Source organism: Rhinatrema bivittatum, chromosome 5 (genome assembly GCF_901001135.1).
Source record: "Rhinatrema bivittatum chromosome 5, aRhiBiv1.1, whole genome shotgun sequence".
Classification (NCBI taxonomy): Eukaryota; Metazoa; Chordata; class Amphibia; order Gymnophiona; family Rhinatrematidae; genus Rhinatrema; species Rhinatrema bivittatum.
This window is the reverse complement of record NC_042619.1, coordinates 270,456,877-270,479,088: the sequence shown is the minus strand read 5'-3', so window position 1 is coordinate 270,479,088 and position 22,212 is coordinate 270,456,877. Positions and strand designations below refer to the sequence as shown.

General features: G+C 45.1%; 1 protein-coding gene across 4 annotated transcripts in view; it reads left to right on the top strand.

Moving 5' to 3' along the window:
* ARHGAP25 (Rho GTPase activating protein 25) overlaps nt 1-22,212 on the top strand; it is a 125,401-nt gene that overhangs the window by 60,898 nt on the left and 42,291 nt on the right. For 2 of the 4 annotated variants that reach the window (XM_029604039.1, XM_029604038.1), the window contains exons 2-4: nt 3,407-3,606; nt 16,945-17,032; nt 17,975-18,094. In XM_029604039.1, the coding sequence (XP_029459899.1) occupies nt 3,424-3,606; nt 16,945-17,032; nt 17,975-18,094 (391 nt within the window). In that variant the 5' untranslated portion in view covers nt 3,407-3,423. Of the gene's footprint in view, nt 1-3,224; nt 3,607-16,613; nt 16,771-16,944; nt 17,033-17,974; nt 18,095-22,212 lie in introns of those variants that run through there. The other 2 variants (XM_029604040.1, XM_029604037.1) reach the window with 2 other exon arrangements.

Genomic DNA, 22,212 nt, shown 5'->3' with positions numbered 1-22,212 from the left:
CTCAGCTCTGTGGGCTCTGTCACAGTTGGCAATATAGAGAACCGTTATAGCTAATCTGGGTTAGTGATTGTGTGGATGGGCTAAACTAACTCGGGTAAGGGTAGTTGGTTCTATCCTGCAGAGGTTTACTCCTGTACATAATTTTTCATATACCTCTGGCTGTCACAGAGGAACAGAGACTTTATGAGGCCATGGGTCATTTGTGAGCTAGGAATCTGAACTGGTGTGGGGTGGCTGGTCTTCTGTGTTTGCAAATCTGCCCTTTATCCATGCTACACTGTTCAACCCCAACTCAATCATTATAAACCAAAATCCAATCTGAGCAGCAGTATTTTGGGCCAGATGCACTAAAGAATTTTTCACATTTTTTTTCTATTGGAAAAAATTCTTAGGATGTGCTTCATCTATTCTATAGGAATGTTCTATCCGAAAAGGCTAGCAAACATCAAATGTAAGCTTAGAAAATCTGTAGGGTTCTTGTTTCATGAATGATGAAAAAAATATTGGTGCTACCGGCATGAGCCTGTGGGATTTCAGAGCTGATGGGTAAGACAATGATAGAGTATACTGAACTGAACTTCTTGGTAGAGGCTCAAAGGTCTCTATTGCGCCCATCGGTCGCAGACAGCTGCGACCTCTCATGCTCACCTCTTTTTTTTTTCCCTGCACCGTCAATCATTGGGAGAATGGCGGCCTCCGCCAACCAACGCCGACTTCCCTGGCTTCCCCGGGACAGCGTGGGCGCTGCCAACCACTATCTTACTTCCGGCATCACTTAGGCGCACGCGCAGGGCTTCCTTATGTATACGTCATGGCAGGAACCTCGGGGGCGTCCCCTCCCGATGACGTCAGCACTTCTAGTGTACTTATACTGACTGGCCCATTGCTAAGACTAGTTAGCAAGGAATTCGCTCGCTTGTTAAATCCGCTTTAACTTGGATCTTCTGTTGCAGACTCTCCTCCTGGCATTTGGACGCTCTGAGTACCCGCTCCTCGGGGGCTCTTCCGCGTCTTGGCTATCCGCTCCTTGGAGGTCCCTCCTGCCTAGGACTTCCTGACCCGCTCCTCGGGTATATCTGCTGGGACTCCTTGTGTGAGTACATTCTCCAACTTCTATCAACTTCACTGAAGATTCACGGCGTACCCCATCCCTCGGGCCACTACCGTTCTTCAGCCTGTCTACGCTACTCATTCTGTGTCTCAGGATATTGCTCTATCTTTACAAAGTCTACGGCCTGATTCCTGTATCACAGACCTCTGCCTCCTTGGCATCTATAGTACAGTTTCCTCTGCATACCCCACGCTGCGGCCCACTACCGGATCTGCACTCAGTGGTATTTCCATCAGCCTGCAGGAATCTCCTGGTTTACCCCGTGCTGCGGGCCACTACCGGAGCTGGTATCTACATTATCATCTTGACTACTTTATTTGCTCAAAGACTGTGTTTATTACATTTCCCGCTCCTCGGATGATGTACTATCTTTTCTCCCTAATAAAGTCTCTCTTACAGCTGTGTCCTACGGCGCTGAGACCACGCCCACCCACGGTGAGGCCCACAGGGCTCCTCCCTGTGGGTGGAGATATCTTTCACCTCGGCCCGGGGTTCACAAATTCATCAAAACCATAACAGTCTCTACCCGCTATGGATCAGCAGGATAAAAACTAAGTTGAAATAGTTGAATTGTGGGGCAAGTGAATAACAGGGAGAAAGGGAAGTGTGTGAGATGAGAGGCACACGGGTGTGGGTATATATTATACTTGTGTGCAGAAGGTGAAACACCTTTGATGTTTCAGCTTCAATGCTGAGAGCAGAAGCAAATATATGTTTTGCTAAAGCCGTTTTCTATATTGATGAACAAGAATTTCTAAGATTTCCTTTTATAAGAGGAAATGTAAAGGATTCCCTATGGCATCTGCTGGTTCTCAGAAGAGATCAGCTTTCCCATTGTCAGCCAAGAATTAGGTTAGTTTAGACCAGTGATGGTGAACTCCAGTCCTCGAGTGCCACAAACAGGCCAGGTTTTCAGGATATCCACAATGAATATGCATGAGATAGATTTGCATACAATGACAGCAGTGCATGCAAATCTTTCTCATGCATATTCATTGTAGATAGCCTGAAAACCTGGCCTGTTTGTGGCACTCGAGGACTGGAGTTCGCCATCACTGGTTTAGACCCACACAGGGATGCTGTCCACTCAGTATGGTAATATATGAAGCCAAGGGCTACACAGCTCCACTGCAAACACAAAAAAAATTGCGTTCAGATGACACTAAAAATTGTTAAAAGTAAACAAAATTGAGAAAAGCAAACAAATGTTTCTGCACCCACTGTCCCATCCCATATTAGACCTTACTTCTTTCTTGGGTAGACATCGGTCTCGTGTCCTGCAGCATGACAGGGAATATTTTAATGAGCTGAGAAAGCACCTCCTGGTAAGTCCTGTTAAGCAAATTAGACAAGATGGTTAGAATCTAAACTATAAGTAGCAAAAGGCTAGGCGTGCCTAAGTAAATACGCAAAAACACAAAATAGGATGACAGATAAGGGCCTGAAGGTCTACCTAGTCTCTGCACGATTTATGTCCTGGTGCAATGCCTGGTTGAGAAATTAATTTGTATTACAGAATAAAGTGGCAAGAAAGTAAAGTTTTATGTAATCAGACCCCATCAGCCAAGCAGTGGATTGAGTTCTGAAATGGAATTCTGCAGCTTCCCCGTGAAGTCTTGCAAGCTCGGCTGCCCAACTGAGTTACGAGCCAGCATCTTTAGCACATGCCAGTCTTAATCCTTTACCGGTCTAGGGGTTTGGGCTTTGGAAAACTACTCTGAGTGCTATTAAAACATTAAACTTGAGCGATCAGCATTCCTCACTGACTTGTAGAGACAGGATCAGGGAGCATGAATGTTGGTGGTAAGGGCTTGATAGGGTTTTATTATGGTTTCTAAGAAGATTTGAACAAACAGGGCTGTATTGGCAAACTTCATATGCTGTACTTATTAGTGAAAATAGTATATTAGGAAGGAGGTTCCTGTTAGGCCCAGCACTGTCTCAAACGGAACTATGTTGCTAAACTTTTTATTGAAAAAAATGGGGCGGCCTGTCTTGTTTTTTTCTACTTGTAAGTAAAAAAAAACCTCCTACGCATTAAAAAAAAAGGAAGTATATTCTGAAAGATACTGTGGCCACTTCCTTTAAGAAACTGCAGCCTTAATCTCTAACAGTAGATGTTGTCTTTGCCTTTTCTACTGATCCCCTGCAAGCATCATGATGGACTGTTTTTAATCCAGAGTTCAGGGACCAAACGTCCATTAGGTCTTCTTTCTCCATTGTGTTGGCTCATTGAGCGCCAGCATTTCGCCTCAATGTCCATAAGTCAGCCCGCCTCTCTCTTCCTCTCCCTAGCCCGCTCTCGGAGCGTCATGACTGGCGATCAGACAGCAGGATCTAACCAACCATCCTCTCCTAACCGGCTGGACTGGCCCCTGAAAACTGGCTGGCTGAAGAAGCAGAGGTCTATTGTGAAGAACTGGCAGCAGAGGTACTTTGTGCTGAAGGGGCAACATCTGTATTACTACAAGGATGAAGAGGAGACAAAACCTCAGGTGAGGTGTATTGGGGTTCCATTAGCACCCCCTTCATCACTGGTATCATTGCGGTAGGACCTTTCCAAATAATTACATTAGTGGCATAACTGGAAGGGCAAAATAGAATTGAACTTTCTTCTAGTGACTTCACATTTGTGTTTTGCTGTATCAACAAGTTCTTTCTACTGGAGGAGAACAATTTACTTCCTAAGCTGAGTTCAAAATATTAGGGAGAGGGGGGGGGGCAGAAATATCCAGAACAGATAGAGGTAGCATAGCATAAAGCGGATGCAGGAATATGTATGTCACTTTTATCTCCGGAGTGTAGTTATGAATTATTTCTTGGACATGGAGAGGGCAATATTTAAACCCATTTATCCCGGGGAAAATGGCCTGGGTAAAAATTGCCCCCCCCCCCCATCTGGTTAAAAGTAAATGAGGGCTTCTGCAGCACTCATAATTTTAGCTAAATTAAAAAGAAGCATTCCAGGAGGGGTGTTTAGGTCAGAGAAGTAAAACTGTGCATGTACATTAGGCTTTCAATGCCATTTTATCTCTGCTTGGCTAACAGTGCAAAGTGCACAGGTTTTTTTTAGTGGCTGTACTTTGTGCTGGTTAATTTTTAAAATGGAAACAATGGGAGCGCTTCAAAATTGCCCCCAGTGAGTGCAAACCAGCCAGAAAGTCTTTGAGTATCCATTAAAATTACTTCTTCTGCCCCCAAGTTTTCATTATAACAGCGGTTGCATTTGGTATATTGGGGATCCACTGGACTTTATAAGGCACAGGCAAGAAACATTTTTTAGTGGAAAGGAACTTTTACAGCCTGGGATTATAATGACATTGGATTGGGGGCAGTGGTAGACTCGGGAGTAGTATGACAGAGCTACATGGGGGACGGGGGAGAAGAGCAGCCGGTGCAATTGCATGCAGGTCCCAGCGCTTTTCACCAAGATCAGTCTGTGCCTGTGCATCCTGGCCAACCCAAGAACGTGCAAGTCCTTTGCAGTATGGGAATCATGTGGGCTCCTTCCCCAGAAGTCTTGGTGGGAGGTCAGGAGGAGACCTCTCTCCCCCATACGTAACATATATAAAAACATAGAAATGACAGCGGAAAAGGACCAGTGGCCCATCCAGTCTGCCCAGCAAGCGTATGGTAGTATCTGCTGTGCCATACAAGTCACCCCCATACTTATCAGTTTCCCAGACAGTTAAAGTCAGGGCCCTTGTTGGTTGCTATCTGAGTCCAATTTCCCGTTATCTCTTGCCAAAAAAGCAGAGAGCAATGTTGGAGTTGCATCAAAAGTATCAGGCCTATTGGTTGGTTAAGGGTAGTAACAGCTGCATCAGCAAGTTACCCGCATGCTTGTTTTCCCGGACTGTAAAATTCAGTGTCCTTGTTTGTTGCTGTCTGAATCTAATTCCCCTTTTGCTCTTTTCCCCCTGCTGTTGAAGCAGAGAGCAATGATGGAGTTGCATCAACAGTATGAAGGCTTGTTAGTTAAGGGTAGTAACCGCCACACCGGCAAGTTACCCCCTTGCGCGCTTTTCTTCATACTGGCACTCTTGTCACAGGACCCACACCGTGGCTCAAACTTTCATTGCTTTGCCACTGCAAGACTAACAAAAATAAGTATTTCTTCACAGAAAAGATGGCAAATACATGATGCAGTCCTCCCAGGGGAGGTGGTGAAGGCAGAAATCCTATCAGAATTCAAAGAAACCCGGGGCAAGCACAAATAATTCCTCCGTGTGTGAAGGGGACGTGAAGCTAAAGCCCCAGATATCAAGGAGGGTCTGCAATTCCAGAACAGGAAGGGAACACGGGCAAAGGGAATGGGGACAAGTGGTCTTCACCTGCTGGTGATATCTCTGGTTTTCGTATCTATTAATATCTAGGTGACGTTATAAAACCATGACACAGAAGGCAGAGCAGTGTCTAAATGCCAGCAGAATCCTAAAAGAAAAATGTTCTACAATATTAATTTTCAGCTCGCTTTTATTTATTTATTTTACCTTTCAATGTGCACAGGGTAATTTTGAAAAGCCATTTATCCGGGTAAACAGGATGTCTGTACACGGTAAAAAAAAACACTCACCAAGATCAACCACGTGCCTGCTTTTACCCACGGGGTAAAGTAGGTGGGATCAGAAGTGGGCTTAGGTAGGGGAGAGGCAACAGTGTGCATAATTTTGCATTTTCAATACTACACATGTTTTTCAGTGAAAAAGTGTCCACGGGAAAAAAACACAAACCTTTGGGGGTACTTTTTCCCAGGGCAATTTCCCATAGGAAAAATGCTTGCACTGTCTGCTGCGGAAAGTAACTCTGGACTTTGTACCTATTCGCATAGCTTTGAAAACTGCCCCCCACAGTAGATTATTTCAGGCTATGGCCTTTTCTGCTGCTTTAATTCTGGTCACACTTGGTCTTGTTCTGGTGTGCACTGTGGGTGCTTATATTTTGGGGGTTATTACCCTGGCATATGTTTAACTGTGTGGTACAGCATGGTCTGGTGCCACTGTGCCAACCCATCTCTTGGCCACTCTCCCCCTCCAGATGATTCCAACTACTGTTACTCCTGTGCAATTGTCAAAAGGATTTGCTTGGCTGGGCCTTGGGTAGGTTCTATGTTTGGCGGGAGGGGGGTAGAGGGTGTCATTTTGCAACATTGTGCATAAGTTAGTCTGCAGATAAGCACATAAGATATGCCTGTTTTCAAAGTAGATTTAGGTGCATAAGTCCACTTTGAAAATTGTCCCATCAAATCTACCCCTAGACTTACATCTGCCATTTACAATGCAGAAATGTTTCAGGAGAATTATGCTTATACATTTTGAATTTTCAAATGTATGCGCATAAGTGCACAATACTCGCCCAACTCTGCCCACAGGAATGCCTCTGCTCAGTCCAGGGCATTCGCACATAAATTTTCTTGCATTTTGGGCAGGAAATTTCTTGCATGCGGGAATGCTTTTGAAAATTACCCTCTTAGATTCCAAGTTTTGTTGCATTCATTAATTCTGACTTTTCTGATGTACAGACTCTTTTGAGGCTAGGAGGGTTGTGTGAGATAGGAAAAACTATGAATGGGGACCCAATTTTCTTAAAAATGTTTTGCTTTTTACTGCCAGCTGAAGGCATTCTGGGATTTGTTATTCATTTAGCCAAACACAAAAAAGCAAGGGCCATCTTGCCCAGAAAAGGATGGGAGGTTTGAAATTGGGACGAGGAAAATAGCCTTATGTGCATAGTTCATCCTCCTCACTCTGTAATATAGCACAAACATTGAAAACCTAGACCACCTGAGGGATAAAATGGAAGCCCTAAAGAATACAGAGACTGTGTAATACATTAAGCGTATGCATAGTACAACAGATATGGGCACATTGGCTGAACTGTAGACGTTGGGGTTTTCTGGCAGATAGCAAGAAATCTTGTGATGTATCTTATGGCTGAAATGCCATCTGTAGCAGGCTGTGGGCACTAATAGCAGCTGCATGGAAATCACCAGAAATGGATTGGTTCTCATTCTCAATAGGTGTAAGGGATAGTGGTGTTCTAAGACAACAGGGAAATAACTATGACCTTTTCTATTTTGTTTTGTTTAGTTTCCCATCTGAAATGACAGAACAATAACAACAAAATGTCATTTCATTTCATTTTTGTCATTTTGACATGCCCTAAATGGTTTTAATGTATGCTGAATCCACTTAGCAGACGCTAAAGGGTCTGAAACAAAAAAACCCCAAATAGAATAATGAAATAAAAAACAAAACAAAATGAAAATTTTTCCTCACATGCCACAAAAGATCTATCACTTGAGACACCATAACTGTAGAATGCACACATATATCTATCTTATATAATCTAATATCCCTTATGCATGAGGGAATTAGTGGTCTTGCAGCCAGGGGTGCAGGGGAATTATAAGGGAATTGCTAGAAGGATTATACAAGAATAAATTAAAAATATTTTTATGAGGGATATGCATTCATTTGAAATACATGGATACAGTTCATTTGTGTTCCCCTGAAACGAATGGAAGGTGCCCATGAATTAAAACAAATATTTTGATTCATTTATTTCCCATTCAAGTCTATATTCCATTGAAAAGTGCTGCAGTGAGATTGTAACAAAAGTTAAACTATAGCAACAAGAAATTCCTGAGCCTGGTAGTAGGATGCAGCTGAGGTGGGAGAAGTAGGCAAGTAGACAGGACAAAGTATCAATCAAGTTGAAGCTGCCCTGCTCCTGATGCTACACCATGGGGATTTTGCTGCCACTCAGCCTTGCTGACATACCCCTGATGAACCACCTTGAGAGTCTTGCTGCCACTCTGCCTAGCAGCCATGCCCCTGACACTGCACTTTGTGTGTCTTGATGCTACTCTGCCTTGCTGCTGTATCTCTGATGTACCACCTTGAGGGTCTTTCTATCAAACAGCCTTTCTACCATCCATGCTCCTGATGCTACAACTTGGAGGTTGTCTGCCATTCTGCTTTGCTCCCATACCCCTGATGTTCCACCTTAAGGATCTTACTACCACTTAGCCTCGCTTTAATACCCTAGACTCTATACCTTGGGAGTTCTAGCTGGCACTCTGTCTTGCTGCTATACCCCTAATGCTGCACCCTGGGGGTCTTGCTGCCATTCGGCCTTGCTGCCATAATTCAGACAGTACATCTTGGGGTGTTCATGCCATTATGGGTGACTGTTTTGCACCTCTCATGGTTTCTTGGGGGTCTTCATGCCACTCTTCGTGTTACTTTATCTGTCTGTCAGTGCCTGGGGTTTTTTTTTTCTGCTTCATTCCTCCTTCATGGTACCTTAGGATATTCGTGCTACTCTTTGTGCCATTTTGCCTTTCTCATACTGCCTTTGGGGATTCATGATACTATTATTGGTGCTCTCATTTGGAAACATTGGGTGGTCCTGTGATTTGTTTTTATGCATTCTATTGGAGAAATTACTTTCCTGATAATTTCATTTTCCTTAGTGTAAACTCTACACTACACTCTAGATATACCCCTGAGTTAACCTCAGCTCTTCAGTATTCTCTTCGAAAAGCCTTTTTTTTCCCTGCTTCTTTACTCTTCTTATGCCATTAGTACCCTTTTGCCACTTTATGGTACTTTAGTCTGTTCATGCCACTTTGCATATTCTTGGTACTTTGGAGTTCTCTTAGCCTTCTGATGTCTACTTACAAGTTTCATTATAATTGATTAGAAAACCTCAATTTTGAAGCTCAAAATAGGCTGCATTACTTCCCCCATTGACTCTAATGGAAAATAAAAAAAAAAAAATTCCTAGCGTGTAGCCAGATGGACTCAGGACCAATGGGTATTGTGCTCTTCTGCTAGCAGATGGGAGACAGTCAGATTTCAAAGCTGATATCACTCTAGATATACCCCTGCAGTAACCTCAGCTCTTCAGTATCTCTCCATCTCCTAGCAGATGCGGACACTATCCCACACACTAGAATAGTGTTAAGAATTACAGCAAAGAAAAAACAAAATTTACCTTAAGGAAGATCGAGCCCTGCTCTCCTGCGGTGATACCTAAGGGTCCCGCCCCAGTTGAGAATTCCTGAGGTTGATCTCCGATATCCCTCAGAGGTTTGCCTTGGTCCGGTAGCCAGTTCCCGGCGTGGACTTAGCCCCCCCAGTGTGGCTGAAAGACAGCGGGTGCAGAAACGAGTGCGGTGGTGAATATAATTCCCTCTCCCTCCGCAGCTAGAGACCGTCTGGCACACGATCGGTAAGCGCTAAGACCAGGTAAGAAAAAATCTTTAAATTCAGGTCTCCAGTCTCCACAGCTCAGATTGCTGTACCGAATCCGTCCTGGCGAGGTTAGGGAGCACCGATCGGGTTGAGCAGCCTTGGTTAGGCTAGGCCCCGATCCGGTGCAAGGGTCCACACACGTGGAGACCCTCGGGAGGCGCCATCTTATGTGCAGGGGTTGTCGGCGCCATCTTCCCTTCTCGCCGGCGGTACGCGCCATGCAGGCTGGGCTGCCGATATGCCTAACTTGCCCGCATCCAATACAGACACGCGCATAGTGGCACGTACAACTGAGTGCACCTGTGCTCATAATTACAGGCACAGCTGCGTTTACAACTGCACGTGCGCAAACACATAGAAACAATGGCACCGGTGCCCAAGAAGGCTAGAAGGCACTCTCTTTGCACAGCCTGCCACATAAGAGCAATGCAGCCTGAATTGCAGTCCTGCCTGTGTCAACATTGCGAAGAAGCGCAGGGGGAACCAAAGCCTGGTCCCTTACTGTCGGGAGATGGTTCCGGAACTACTGAAGATAGCTCCCCGGACCTTTGCATCTCTGAGATGGCTTCCCCACAGGAGGGCACCTCTGGGGCCCTTACTCCGATCCCCCCTGGGATTAACATGGACCCAGGGACCTTCTCCTAGTTGGAATCAGCCCCAGGTGCACCCCAGGCTCAACCCCTGCCGGAAGCACAAGATCCTCCCGGCCGTGGTCGGATGCCTTGAGACATGCCTGGCCTAACCAAGAACTTCCCTAACAGGGACCCAGACACCTCAGATGATGAGATTGACTCCCTGGAAGAAGGAGAAATACCTCCAGGAACCATGCTTTGCTTCTTCCACAAGGACAAATTACCAGCCCTTGTTTCCCAGACTCTGAAGACGCTGGGTATTACTGGCACGGACCCTATGGCAGAACTAAAGAAGAACCCCATTTTGGTATCCCTTCGTAAGGCCTCATGCTACTTTCCAATGAAGGAAGCCATCCAGGAACTGATTGACCTGGAATGGGATGCCCCGGAGGCCAGCTTCAAAGGGGGTCGGGCCTTGGAAGCCCTATACCTTCTAGAACCAGCAACCAAGGAATGCCTGCATTTCCCAAAAGTGGACAATATGGTCTGTGCCATCTCAAAGCGAACGACGATTCCCGTTCAGGGAGGGGCTGCATTGAAGGACACTCAGGACAGATGATTGGAATCCATCCTTAAGCAGGCCTGCGACACAACAGCAATGGTACTGCAGATTGCTTCCTGCTGCGCACTGGTGGCAAGTTCCTGTTTGCTCCTCTCGAGAGAGGCAAATAACTCCGGAACGTATACCGGTGAGATGATGGAACCTGCAGCATCTTTCCTCATGGACGCAAGCTCAGACCTGGTATGCACCTCAGCCAGGGGCGTTTCCTCAGTAGTGGCAGCCAGAAGACAACTATGGCTACAGAATTGGTCTGTGGATGCAACATCTAAAGCGAATCTCACAAGAATGCCTTTTAAAGGATCTCTCTTGTTCGGAAGCGAATTGGAGAAGTTAGCCAGCAAATGGGGCGAATCCCCAGTGCCTCGGCTACCGAAAGATAGGAGTAAAAGATCTCAGCGTCCCTCCCCCAGAAGAACCAAGGGCAGAGGATCGCAGCGCTTTAGACCCTACAGGAACTCGCATTTCCAGGCACCTCGTCCCTCCAGAAGGTCCCAGCCCTTTTGAAACAAGACAGACCAAGAGGGGAGCAGGCCCGGGGGCAGGCTGCAACTGTGCTCCACAATGAGCATGGGCCGATCCATCCACAGGAAGAGGATATAGGGGGTCGACTTGCCCTCTGCTACCAAAGATGGGTCGAGATAACGTCGGACAATGGGTTCTAAACATCATTTGAGAAGGTTACTCTCTGGAGTTCCGCAGCATCTCTCGAGGAAAAGTTATGATGTCACCCTGCCACTCCCATTCCAAGAGACTGGCAGTAGAAACCACTCTAACAAGCCTACTCAGTCTGAAGGCAATAACTCTGTTTCCCATGCCCCAACAAAATATGGGGCGCTATTGCATCTATTTTATTGTTCCCAAGAAGGAAGGGTCTTTCCGGCCCATCTTGGACCTCAAGAACGTTAACAGTCATCTGCGGGTTCTACACTTCCGCATGGAAACTCTTCGCTCCGTAATAATGGCAGTACAATCGGGAGAGTTTCTAGCCTCCCTGGACCTCTCTGAAGCCTACCTTTACATCCCAGTCCATCAGGATCACCAGCCCTTCCTGAGCTTTGCGATACTGGGTCACCATTACCAGTTCCGAGCACTACCCTTCGGCCTAACAACCGCCCCCAGAACCTTCACCAAAATCATGGTGGTTGTGGCAGCAACACTGAGGAAGGAAGGGATCTTGGTATACCCTTACCTGGATGATTGGCTAATCAGGGCAAAGTCTTCGGAAGAGAGCCGGCAGGTGACCAGCAGAGTCAAGAGCCTACTGCAGGAACTTGGTTGGGTCGTGAACACGGGCAAGAGCAGTCTGCAGCCCTCTCAATTGCTAGAGTACCTGGGGGCCCATTTCGACACCAAACAGAACAAAGTCTTCCTCCCTCCTCCGAGGAGAAAGAAACTGATGGAACAATTATGAAAATTGATGTCCAATGCATGCCCCAAGGTATGGGACTATCTTCAAGTCCTCGGCCTCATGGCATGAACCCTGGAAGTCATCCCTTGGGCAAGGGCCCATATGCAACTGCTCCAGCGCTCCTTACTGTTACGATGGAACCCACTGTCCCAGGACTACTCAATTCACCTCCAGCTACCAGCAGAGGTACGTTCTCAGCTCCAGTGGTGACTACAGGAAGACCACCTAAGCAGAGGAGTAAGCCTATCCCCACCGAACTGGATCTTACTCACCACTTATGTGAGGCTGCAAGGGTGGGGAGCCCACTGTCAGGAACTGACGGCCCAGGAACAATGGAACAAGGAAGAGGCGGAATGGACATAAACCGCCTGGAAGCTCAAGCAGTTAGACTAGCGTGCCTGCAATTCAGCCACAGACTCCGAGGCAAAGCAATTCGAGTAATGTCGGACAATGTGACAATGGTTGCTTACATCAACCGCCAGGGAGGAACCAAGAGCCAACAGGTGTCTCTGGAGAATAGACCCTCTCATGGCATGGGCGGAGATAAACCTACAAGGGATCTCGGCCTCCCACATCGCAGAAAAAGACAACGTCTTAGCAGACTTCCTCAGCAGAGAGAGCCTGGACCCAGGGGAATGGATGCTGTTGACCACAGCCTTCCAACTGATAGTAAATCACTGAGACCTCCCAGCCATGGACCTACTGGCCACCCGTCTCAGTGCCCAAGTCCCCAGGTTCTTCAGCTGCAGACGAGAGCCACAATCCCAAGGAATTGAGACACTCATCCAGACTTGGCCAGAGGAAGACTTACTGTACGCTTTCCCCCGATGGCCACTACTGGGCAGAGTCATCCGCAAGATAGAACATCACAGGGGACTAGTACTACTAGTGGCTCCGGATTGGCCAAGAAGACCATGGTACGCAGACATGCAAAGACTCCTTGCGGGGAATCCTCTGTGCCTACCTCCACACAGGGACCTTAAGGTTTAAAGTTTATTATTATTTATATACCGTTATCTCAGCGATAGCCTTAACAGCAGTTTACATTTCAATAAATATGCAGTAAAGAAATTACAATCAATTATAAAAGATAAAACAGCTAAAAATTAAGAGGGAAATTACTAAAACATATTAGCTGTTAAAGAATAAAACCATAAATATTAAACCAATAAAATACTAAAAATATAAATATACGTATCCAGCATTAATAAAAAGTTAAAATGAAGTAACCTATGGGTATTAAACTTAAACACATGTCTGTTTCTCATTTTCTTTATATGCCGCGTTAAACACCCATGTTTTGAGTTCTGCTTTAAATTTACTTTTTTCTTGTTGCATCCTTAATTGAACTGAGAGTGAATTCCAGAGTTTTGATCCTGCAATTGACAGCGCTCTCTCTCTAACTTGACTGAGATGAGCTGATTTGATTGTGGGAATTGATAAAAGTCCTTTATTAGCCGATCTTAAATTTCTTTGCGGAGCGTGAAATCGCAATGCTGCATTCAACCATTCTGTTCTTTCCCCATATTGTGTATTATACAGGCATCTTTGTAAAGTATTCTAGAATGTATTGGTAGCCAATGTAATGCTATCAATGTTGGGGCGTTGGCAAGGCACGATTCTCCACGAAGATCCATCTCGATTCTCTCTTACAGTCTGGCCCTTGGGAGGACTCGCCTGAAGAAGCCGCAGTTACTCTAAGGCCGTGATTGACACTCTACTCCGAGTGCGCAAGTTCTCCACATCCCTGTCATACATATGGATCTGGAGAGTATTTGGAGCCTGGTGTGAGGACCGCGGGATTCTCCCGCGGACAGCCAAGATTCCCATGATTCTGGAGTTCCTACAGGACGGTATGAAGAAGGGGTTGTCACTCAACTCCATCAAGGTCCAAGTAGCCGCCCTGACCTGCATCAGAGCAGAAATGGACGGTATCCGGCTATCAACCCATCCGGACTTGTCCCGCTTCCTGAAAGGAGTTAAACAACTCAGACCACCCCTAAAGTGGCCGGTGCATCTATGGAATCTCAGTCTAGTATTAGACTTCCTAGCTGGGGCTTCCTTCAGACCAACATACCTACAGTACCTGAATGTAATCCACTTTGAAGCGCTGAAAAAAAAGTGCAAAAAGCGGAATATAAATCTAAATAAATAAACATGCGGTCTATCACTACACCTCTTAACATTGAAGACGGCATTCTGATGGCAATATGTTTAGCTCATCGCATTTCCGAACTACAGGCTCTATCCTGTCGGGAACCGTTCCTCAGGTTCACACCTGGAACCATACAACTGTGCACTGTCCCCTCCTTCCTTCCGAAAGTGGTTTCCGAATGGTTTCCGAGTTTCACTTGAGTCAAACCATCTCGCTACCAGCTCCGGGTGAACATAAGGACTCTGAAGACTCACGCCTTCTTCGCCACCTGAATGTCGGCAGACTCCTGATGCGATACTTGGAAAGATTGGAACTAGTGCTCAAAGCGGATCGCTTATTCGTTCTTCACAGTTGGAAGAAACAAGGAGAAGCGGACCCACGGGTGACCATAGCCCGCTGGATCAAAGAAATAATCAAGGCAGCCTACATAGAGGCAGGAAAGCCCTTACCTCTACAGGTTTAAGGTTCATTCTATGAGGGCCCAGGCAGTCTCCTGGGCAGAAACCAAGCTGCTGTCGCCTGCCGAGATCTGTCGGGCGGCAACGTGGTCCTCCATACACACCTTCTCCAGGTTCTACTGCCTGGATGTTCAGGCCCGGGAAGATGCAGCCTTCGCAAGGGCAATATTAAGTAGCCTCCTGCCCTGTCCGGGAGTAGCTTTTGTACATCCCATTGGTCCTGAGTCCATCTGGCTACACGCTAGGAAATGGAGAAATTACCTGTTAATTTCGTTTTCCTTAGTGTAGACACATGGACTCAGCATCCCGCCCAAGGCTGCCCCCGAAAAGCAGAACCTCGGATAACAAACCTCGAGACTAAGCAAATACGGGTAAGCTGGGGCCTACCCCTAGTTCAAACACCCACAGTTAGTCCAATGTCTGCGTTAATTGGTTGAGTGACTGGCGGTCTCCAGTTTGGAAATGAGTTGAACCAGTTCAAGTTTTTTACTCTTTTAATCAAGCTATTTAAGCAAATATATATCCACAATGGCTTTTCAAAGAGAATACTGAAGAGCTGAGGTTACCTCAGTGGTATATCTAGAGTGACGTCAGCTTTGAAATCTGACTCCGTCGCCCATCTGCTACAGAAGAGCACAATACCCATTGGTCCTGAGTCCACCTGTCTACACTAAGGAAAACGAAATTATCAGGTAAGTAATTTCTCCAATGGAATGCATAAACAAAAAAACATTTTTTGTTTGAAACAAACCAAACAAATAGATGTGACTTACAAAACAAATGAATGTACTGAAACAAAAACATTGCCTCTGCACATCCCTAAGTTTTAATGGTGCAGGGTTAAATTATTGGCACTCATTAACAGGGTCATTTTTCAAATTGTATAGGGCCTTATCGTGGGCGTAAGGGTCCTAATGCCTGCAATAACACTGTAACGCATGCGATAAATAACGCATCGCAAGATACATATGGAAATTTTCAAAATTTAATCAAAAAGGAGGAGCTTATGAAAATGAGGGGTATTTAACATTGTGTAATGCATGTTTTAATGCTGGACATATCTACACCTTTTTTCTTGGTGTTATGCCTGAAATGATAGCAGCTAGGTAGAGTGCATCAAACTAGGTTGAGGGCACAATGTACAAGTCTCATCTTTGTGTACCTTTCCTAACTCCAAATCACTTCAAATCTTCACTGATGTGTACTGTGCAATTCTTACCTCTGATTGTGCATGTAAAACTATCCCACAAACCCTAGACCACCAAGACCTCAGCTCGAGTTACTAGTTGACTCTCCTACAATGGTATAGATAGTTGACTTATATGAGAGGTTTTCTCTCTCTCTCGCTCTCTCTCTCTCTAAGAGGAGGTGTAGAAATGTCTGTCTGGGCACTTCTTGTGTTGTGAAAATATCACAGGTGTGATAAATTTAACACACTTTGCAGTATCTCAAAAATGTCCCTAACCACACCTCTTTTTTTATCATGGGTGATATTCCTTCAAAATTTATAGCAAAATGTTAAATCTAGGTCTATGTTTGCTAATTAAGAACTGCATGTCACACAAAGGGTGAAGCTTGCTTTTAATGATTTTCTGTAAGCAGAGGAAGGCCCCAAGTGAGCTATTTCAGATCTTCAAACTGTCTAACACTGAAGTAAATGAGCAATATGAAAATGCCAGAAGAATGATGGTAACATAATAGCAAATATCACTGAAATTGTTCTATTGCAAATTGGTGAATTAAGTGTAAAAATTTATTTTAGAATAATTATAGTTTGGAAACTGTATAAACATAAAGTAAGATGGTAGCTGGAATGAAATAGCTACTGCCAAGGAGTGCAGATTTACCAGAGACTGAATTAGTAACTCATTGGAATTTTCTTTTCTGTATTGAAATGCACTATTCCTGAGTGTATCAGCTGTGAGTTTTCATCTACAATCAAGTTAACCAGTAAAATAATTTTTTTGGGCAACCCCAAATCAGTGTGTTGTCTTTTTTGTCCTTTTCCTAACTGGGACATTGCCAGAAGACCTCTGAACAATCCAAGGCCTTGAATGTATGTAACTTTCCACCCATCAAGAAAATTCCCAAGGGAGTCTGGGATGTCTGCTTACCGCACTGATCCTGACTGAATGCACCCCAAAGTTCTAGTAATTGGTGAAACAGGGGTTCCATACAATAAGGTATCTGCCGATGCTGAAATACAATATATTATTAACTCATAAATTGCAACCTGAACATCAAAACTGCTTTAACAGAAACATGCATTTGCTTTGCAAGTTCCAGATTTTTCTTTTATTTATTTATTTATTTATTCTAATGGCTGTTTCAAAAAGGTGTTGATCTGCCAATTCTAGGGCTGCATAACTTTGCAAAGAAGTACGGTCAGGGAAGTGGCCATGAATCCAGAAGATGCTGGAAAATTTATCTTTGAAATCATCCCAGGTGAGTCACCAGGATTGATTCTAATACTTTTTTTGCCATTTCTTACAAAGAGGTTCTCGATAGGGATATGATGTCATCTTAAAATGACATGAAAACATTAGCAAGATTTGTTGTTTTATATTGTGTTGTTTCTAATCCAAAAAGCCAGAAAAAAATCAAATATTATTTATGCTTTTCATATTGTTTTGGCTAATGCTACACAGTTTTAGCACATGCTATTCAAAAATAGGGGTGCTTGGTAAACAAAATATAGCATGCGCTAAGAACAAAATGAATGAAATGATATACTTAAATATAATAATTAGACAATGAAACAAAATACTTTTCCATGCACACTGCTAGTTATACCATTTCTGTTGTTCATTGTTTTATTTCTGTATAAAGCTATATATGTTTTAACTTGTAATCTGCCTTAAAACTATGTATCTGTGCAGAATAGAAATACATTTACATAAATAAAATAAATAAATAAAATAGTTGCTGGAGAAGCACTTGAATGGGGCAGGCTGAAGCGGAGAGTGGCCTCTCTGTGCTGCCTTTGACCTAGATAATTATTTGCTGATCAGATTCCTGGTGAGATTTTGGTTGTTTTCAATAGGATGATATTCAAAAGCACTAGAAAGTCCATGCATATGCATGGCTTTCATTTTCTTCCTTGGTTTTTTCTAACAAAATATTTTAGATCGATTTAAAGCAATTTATACTCTTCAGTTTAATTAGTTGCATGCCACAAGAAAATAAAATACTCCATGCTGGATTACCTCCTGCTGAATAGTGAAATTATAATTCTTGTTAGATTGTTTACATAGCATTCTTCACCATGCAATAGAATGGGAAGAGATGTGATCTTTTCCCCACCATTATTTAAGGGTGTGGAGCCCATGCTGCACTTTCTGTATGTTTTGACCTCTGAGAACAGAGATTTCGTGTTTTGTTTTGCAGGGATCTTCGGGGACCAAACTCGAGCAGGACAGGATTCATGCATCCTCATGGCTAATACACAGACTGAGATGGAAGAATGGGTTAAAGCCATCAAGAGAGTGACAGGAGCGCCATCAGGAGGTGAGGCATGTTTGATGTTTTGATTTGTTAAGTTGCTCAGCGTTTTTAGGAAGCTGGTGACAGATACAGTTGAATGAATGAATGAATAAAAAAAATAAACAAGATACACATAAGAACATAAGATTTGCCATTCGGTTCAGACAAAAGTTTCCTCAAGCCCAGTATTCTGTTTCCAACAGTGGCCAAGCCAGGTCACAGGTACCTGGCAGGATCCCAAGGGGTAGATAGATTACAAGCTGCTTATCCCAAGAATAAGCAGTGGATTTCTGTAACTCCACCTTAATGGTTAATGGCTTTTCCTCCAGGAACTTGTCCAAACCTTTTTCATAGCTCCAATAATAGCTTTTACTGCAACCTCTGGCAACAAATTTCAGAGCTTGATTATGCATTGAGTAAAAAAAAAAATCTCTTATTAGTTTTAAGTTTTTCACCTAGTAACTTCATTGTGTGTACTTTTTGAAAGCATAAACAAGTGATTAACGTTTACTTTTTTCATCCATTATTTTATAAATAATATCTCTATTTCTATCATATCTCCTCTCAGCCATCTCTTCTCCAAGCTGAAGAGTCCCTTTTAGTTTTTCCTCAAAGGGGCATCATTCCATCCCCTATTGCCCTTCTCTGTACCTTTTCTAATTCTGCAATATATCTTTTTTGATACTTAGTGACCAGAACTGCACACAATAATCAAAATGAGGTCGCACCATACAGTGATATAGAGGCATTATGATATTCTCTGTTTAATCCCTAGCATTCTATTTTCTTTCTTGGCTGCTGCTGCACACTGAGCAGAAGATTTCAACATATCAATGATGATACCTAGATTCTTTTCCTGCTTTGAAGTAGAATATAAATCAAGTCAAATACACTTCACAGTTTTTCTCCCTACTTGGATGGGCTTTTACTATTAGCTAAAGAAATACCTAGCTCTGCAATTGTTTAGACACATCTGGGAAATCCCTTTGTGACTTCCATATGCCATCTGAAGCTTCATATTCAAAGGCACTGTAATAATATATCAACACAACAGACTCTACTGTTGTCATGCTTGGAAACTCTCTGGATTTGATCCGGAGACTCTGGAATTCCAAAGGAATTGCCAGGACTCTGGACAAATACCAGAAAACTGCTGGTAAGCCTGCCGCTGAAGTGGCCTGTGTGGGCTCCAGAAGAGGAAGCCAGTTGGGCCTGTATGGGTGGACAGGAGGAAGAGGAGGAGGCCCTTTGGCCTATGCAGCCAGGAGCAGGAGCAGCAGTGGCAACGTGAGCCTGAAGGAGGAGACTGCTACTGTTGGGTTCAGGATGGTGAGAGAGAATGAGTGACCATATGAGTGAGACTGAGTGGGCATGTGAGTCACAGAGTGTAAGTGGATAATTATTTTTTAGTATAAGTGTGTGGAAGAGGGAGAGAAGTGAGAATGAACGTGTGTGTTTTATGAGAGAGGAGAAAGCTTGTGTGCTTAAGTCTCCCCGCTCCCACACCCCCTTCTAATCCATGGCAATCTCAGGGTGAATGGAAATCCCAGTGAATAGTAGAGTTAGATTCAAGGTTTGTTGCCTTATATTTAATACTTTGAAAGGTATTGGTTCAGTTTTCCTTCAGGATAATCTTTCTCCCTATGTTCCGAATTATTCACTGTGTTCTCAAACTGAGGGGTTGTTGATGGTTCCTGCAATGAGGGAAGTTCAACTGATGTTGACTTGTCAAAGGATTTTTCTGTATTGGCTGCTATTATATGAAACCAATTGCTTATAGATTTGCAGCTTACTCAAGATTTGATGTTTTTTGGTAAACACTTAGGGCCAGATTTTAAAAGCCCTGCGCGCGTAAATCCGGCTGGATTTATGCGCGCAGGGCACTCGCGCGCCGGCGTGCCTATTTTGCATAGGCCGCCAGCATGCGCACAGCCCCAGGATGCGCGTAAGTCCCGGGGCTTCGAAAAAGGGGCGGGGAGGGGGCATATCCGGGGCGGGACCGGGGGCGTGGCGCCGGCCCGGGGGCATGGTCGAGGCCTCCGGACCAGCCCCCGGGTCGGGTGATGGCGCGCCAGCAGCCCGCTGGCACGCACAGATTTACGCCTGCTGAAAGCAGGCGTAAATCTGCCAAGAAAGGTAGGGGGGGTTTAGATAGGGCCGGGGGGGGGGGGGGGGGGTTAGGTAGGGGAAGGGAGGGGAAGGTGCGGGAGGGTGGAAAGAAAGTTCCCTCCGAGGCCGCTCTGATTTCGGAGCGGCCTTGGAGGGAACAGGCAGCGCGCGCCGGGCTTGGTGCGCACAAGTTGCACAAATGTGCACCCCCTTGTGCGCGCCGACCCCGGATTTTATAAGATACACGCGGCTACGCTCGTATCTTATAAAATCGCGCGTATCTTATAAAATCCAGCGTACTTTTGTTCGCGCTTGCGCAAATTTATAAAATCTACCCCTTAAAATGTGGTTGGGCCTAGTATTCAAAAATAAACATTTATATAAAACGTATCCAGTTCACTTAAATGGGATATTCAGCAGCACAACTTTGCTGCTGAATATCTGTGTATAATTTTCTACTTAGCTGGATAAGTTAAATCTGGCTAAGTTAGGCCAGCTCTATAGCAGGTCTAACTTATCCAAATGACTTAACCAGTTAAGGCTGAATATTGGCACTATCCAATTAAGTTATCTGGATAAGGAGCGCCGCCCTGATCCACCCATTCTTCGAGGACAAGCAGGATGTGTGTGACAACATCAGATGGAGCCCCAATGTAGAAAACATGTCAAAGTTTCTAGAACTTTGACTAGGCACACTGAGCATGCCCAGCATTCCCTATACCATGTGTCCACGCAAGGTCCCTCTCCAGTGTCTCTTTTTCTGTGGAGCTGTAAGCATTGCGGTGTGAGTGAGCTCACTTTGGCTATTTTTTGGGCTTGTGGAAACTTTGTTCTTCCGTTTTTCGCAGGTTTTTTTTTTTTTTGTTGCTCCATCGCCGGGTCCCTCTTGGTGCCTTCCTATAGTGTCTCCTAGTCAGGGTTTTTGGCAATTCAGGTAAGTTTCCTTTCACTGTCGATTCCTCTGTGGCAACAGTGCATCAGTGTCCACCAGCTATCGACACCCCACCACCATCTTCCATAAGTGTCCCTTTTGTTTCATCCATTATGACCACATCTGGTTTTCAGCGATGCCCTCAATGCCCGAAGACCATGTCTATTATGGATTCTTATGAGACATGTGCCCTCTGCCTAGGGGCATCACATGACATCTGGGGTTGCCACTTATGTGCCCAAATGACCCAGAAGGGACGTCTACTTCGACTCGATAAGATGGAGCAGCTCTCAGCATCGATGGACACCGAGCTATCGACATCAGTGGGACCATCGGTTCCATCAATGTTGCTAGCGGACAGGAGCACCGGAGATCGATCATCAAAGATCTCCTCCAGCCCGAGAATGTCAGGTTCTTCGGCACCGGGAAGGACCAGGTCGAACATTGAGGGAAGCTGAAGAAGCATCGACACTGGTCCCCGTCGATGCCACAGGGCCAAGCTCGGGGATGCACCGGCTTTTGCTGTGATGCCCCTGAAGCAACCTCACGGCAAGAAGTGCCAATCCTTCATCAATGCCGGGGGTCCGCGACGGTTTCCACTGGTTCTGATGCCAGTCACTGATCCACCTTGAGGGTTTGAGGAAGATCTCGTTATTTCGCCTTCCTCCCAGTCGGTATTGGCATCGGCAACGTTCGAGGAGGAACAGGAGCGTTGATTCCAGCTAGCAGTGGACTGAGCTCTACAGGGTTTTGGGCCTGTGGCACCGATGGCACTGGACCTGATGCCGCCCATCTTTGTACCACTTCTGGAGAAGCTCAACGTGCTCAACAGTGTGTTATCGACCTAGTTGGCATGAGGCCTCTCTATACAGATACGGTGGTTGTCGCCAGTTCCTCCGAGGAAGAAGCTCCACAGAGGCCAGTGGAGACATCAAGGCCTGCCACCCCCTATCCAATTCTACCGGGGTCTGCACTTTTGGACATAGGCCGAACATCTAGGGACCCATCCCCTGGTGCCTTCAGTGAGGATGAGGAACCCTATGACCCCTGGGGGGATGACGCTTCGGAGTCCTCCTCTGAGGGCCTCCCTTCAGACCCTTCT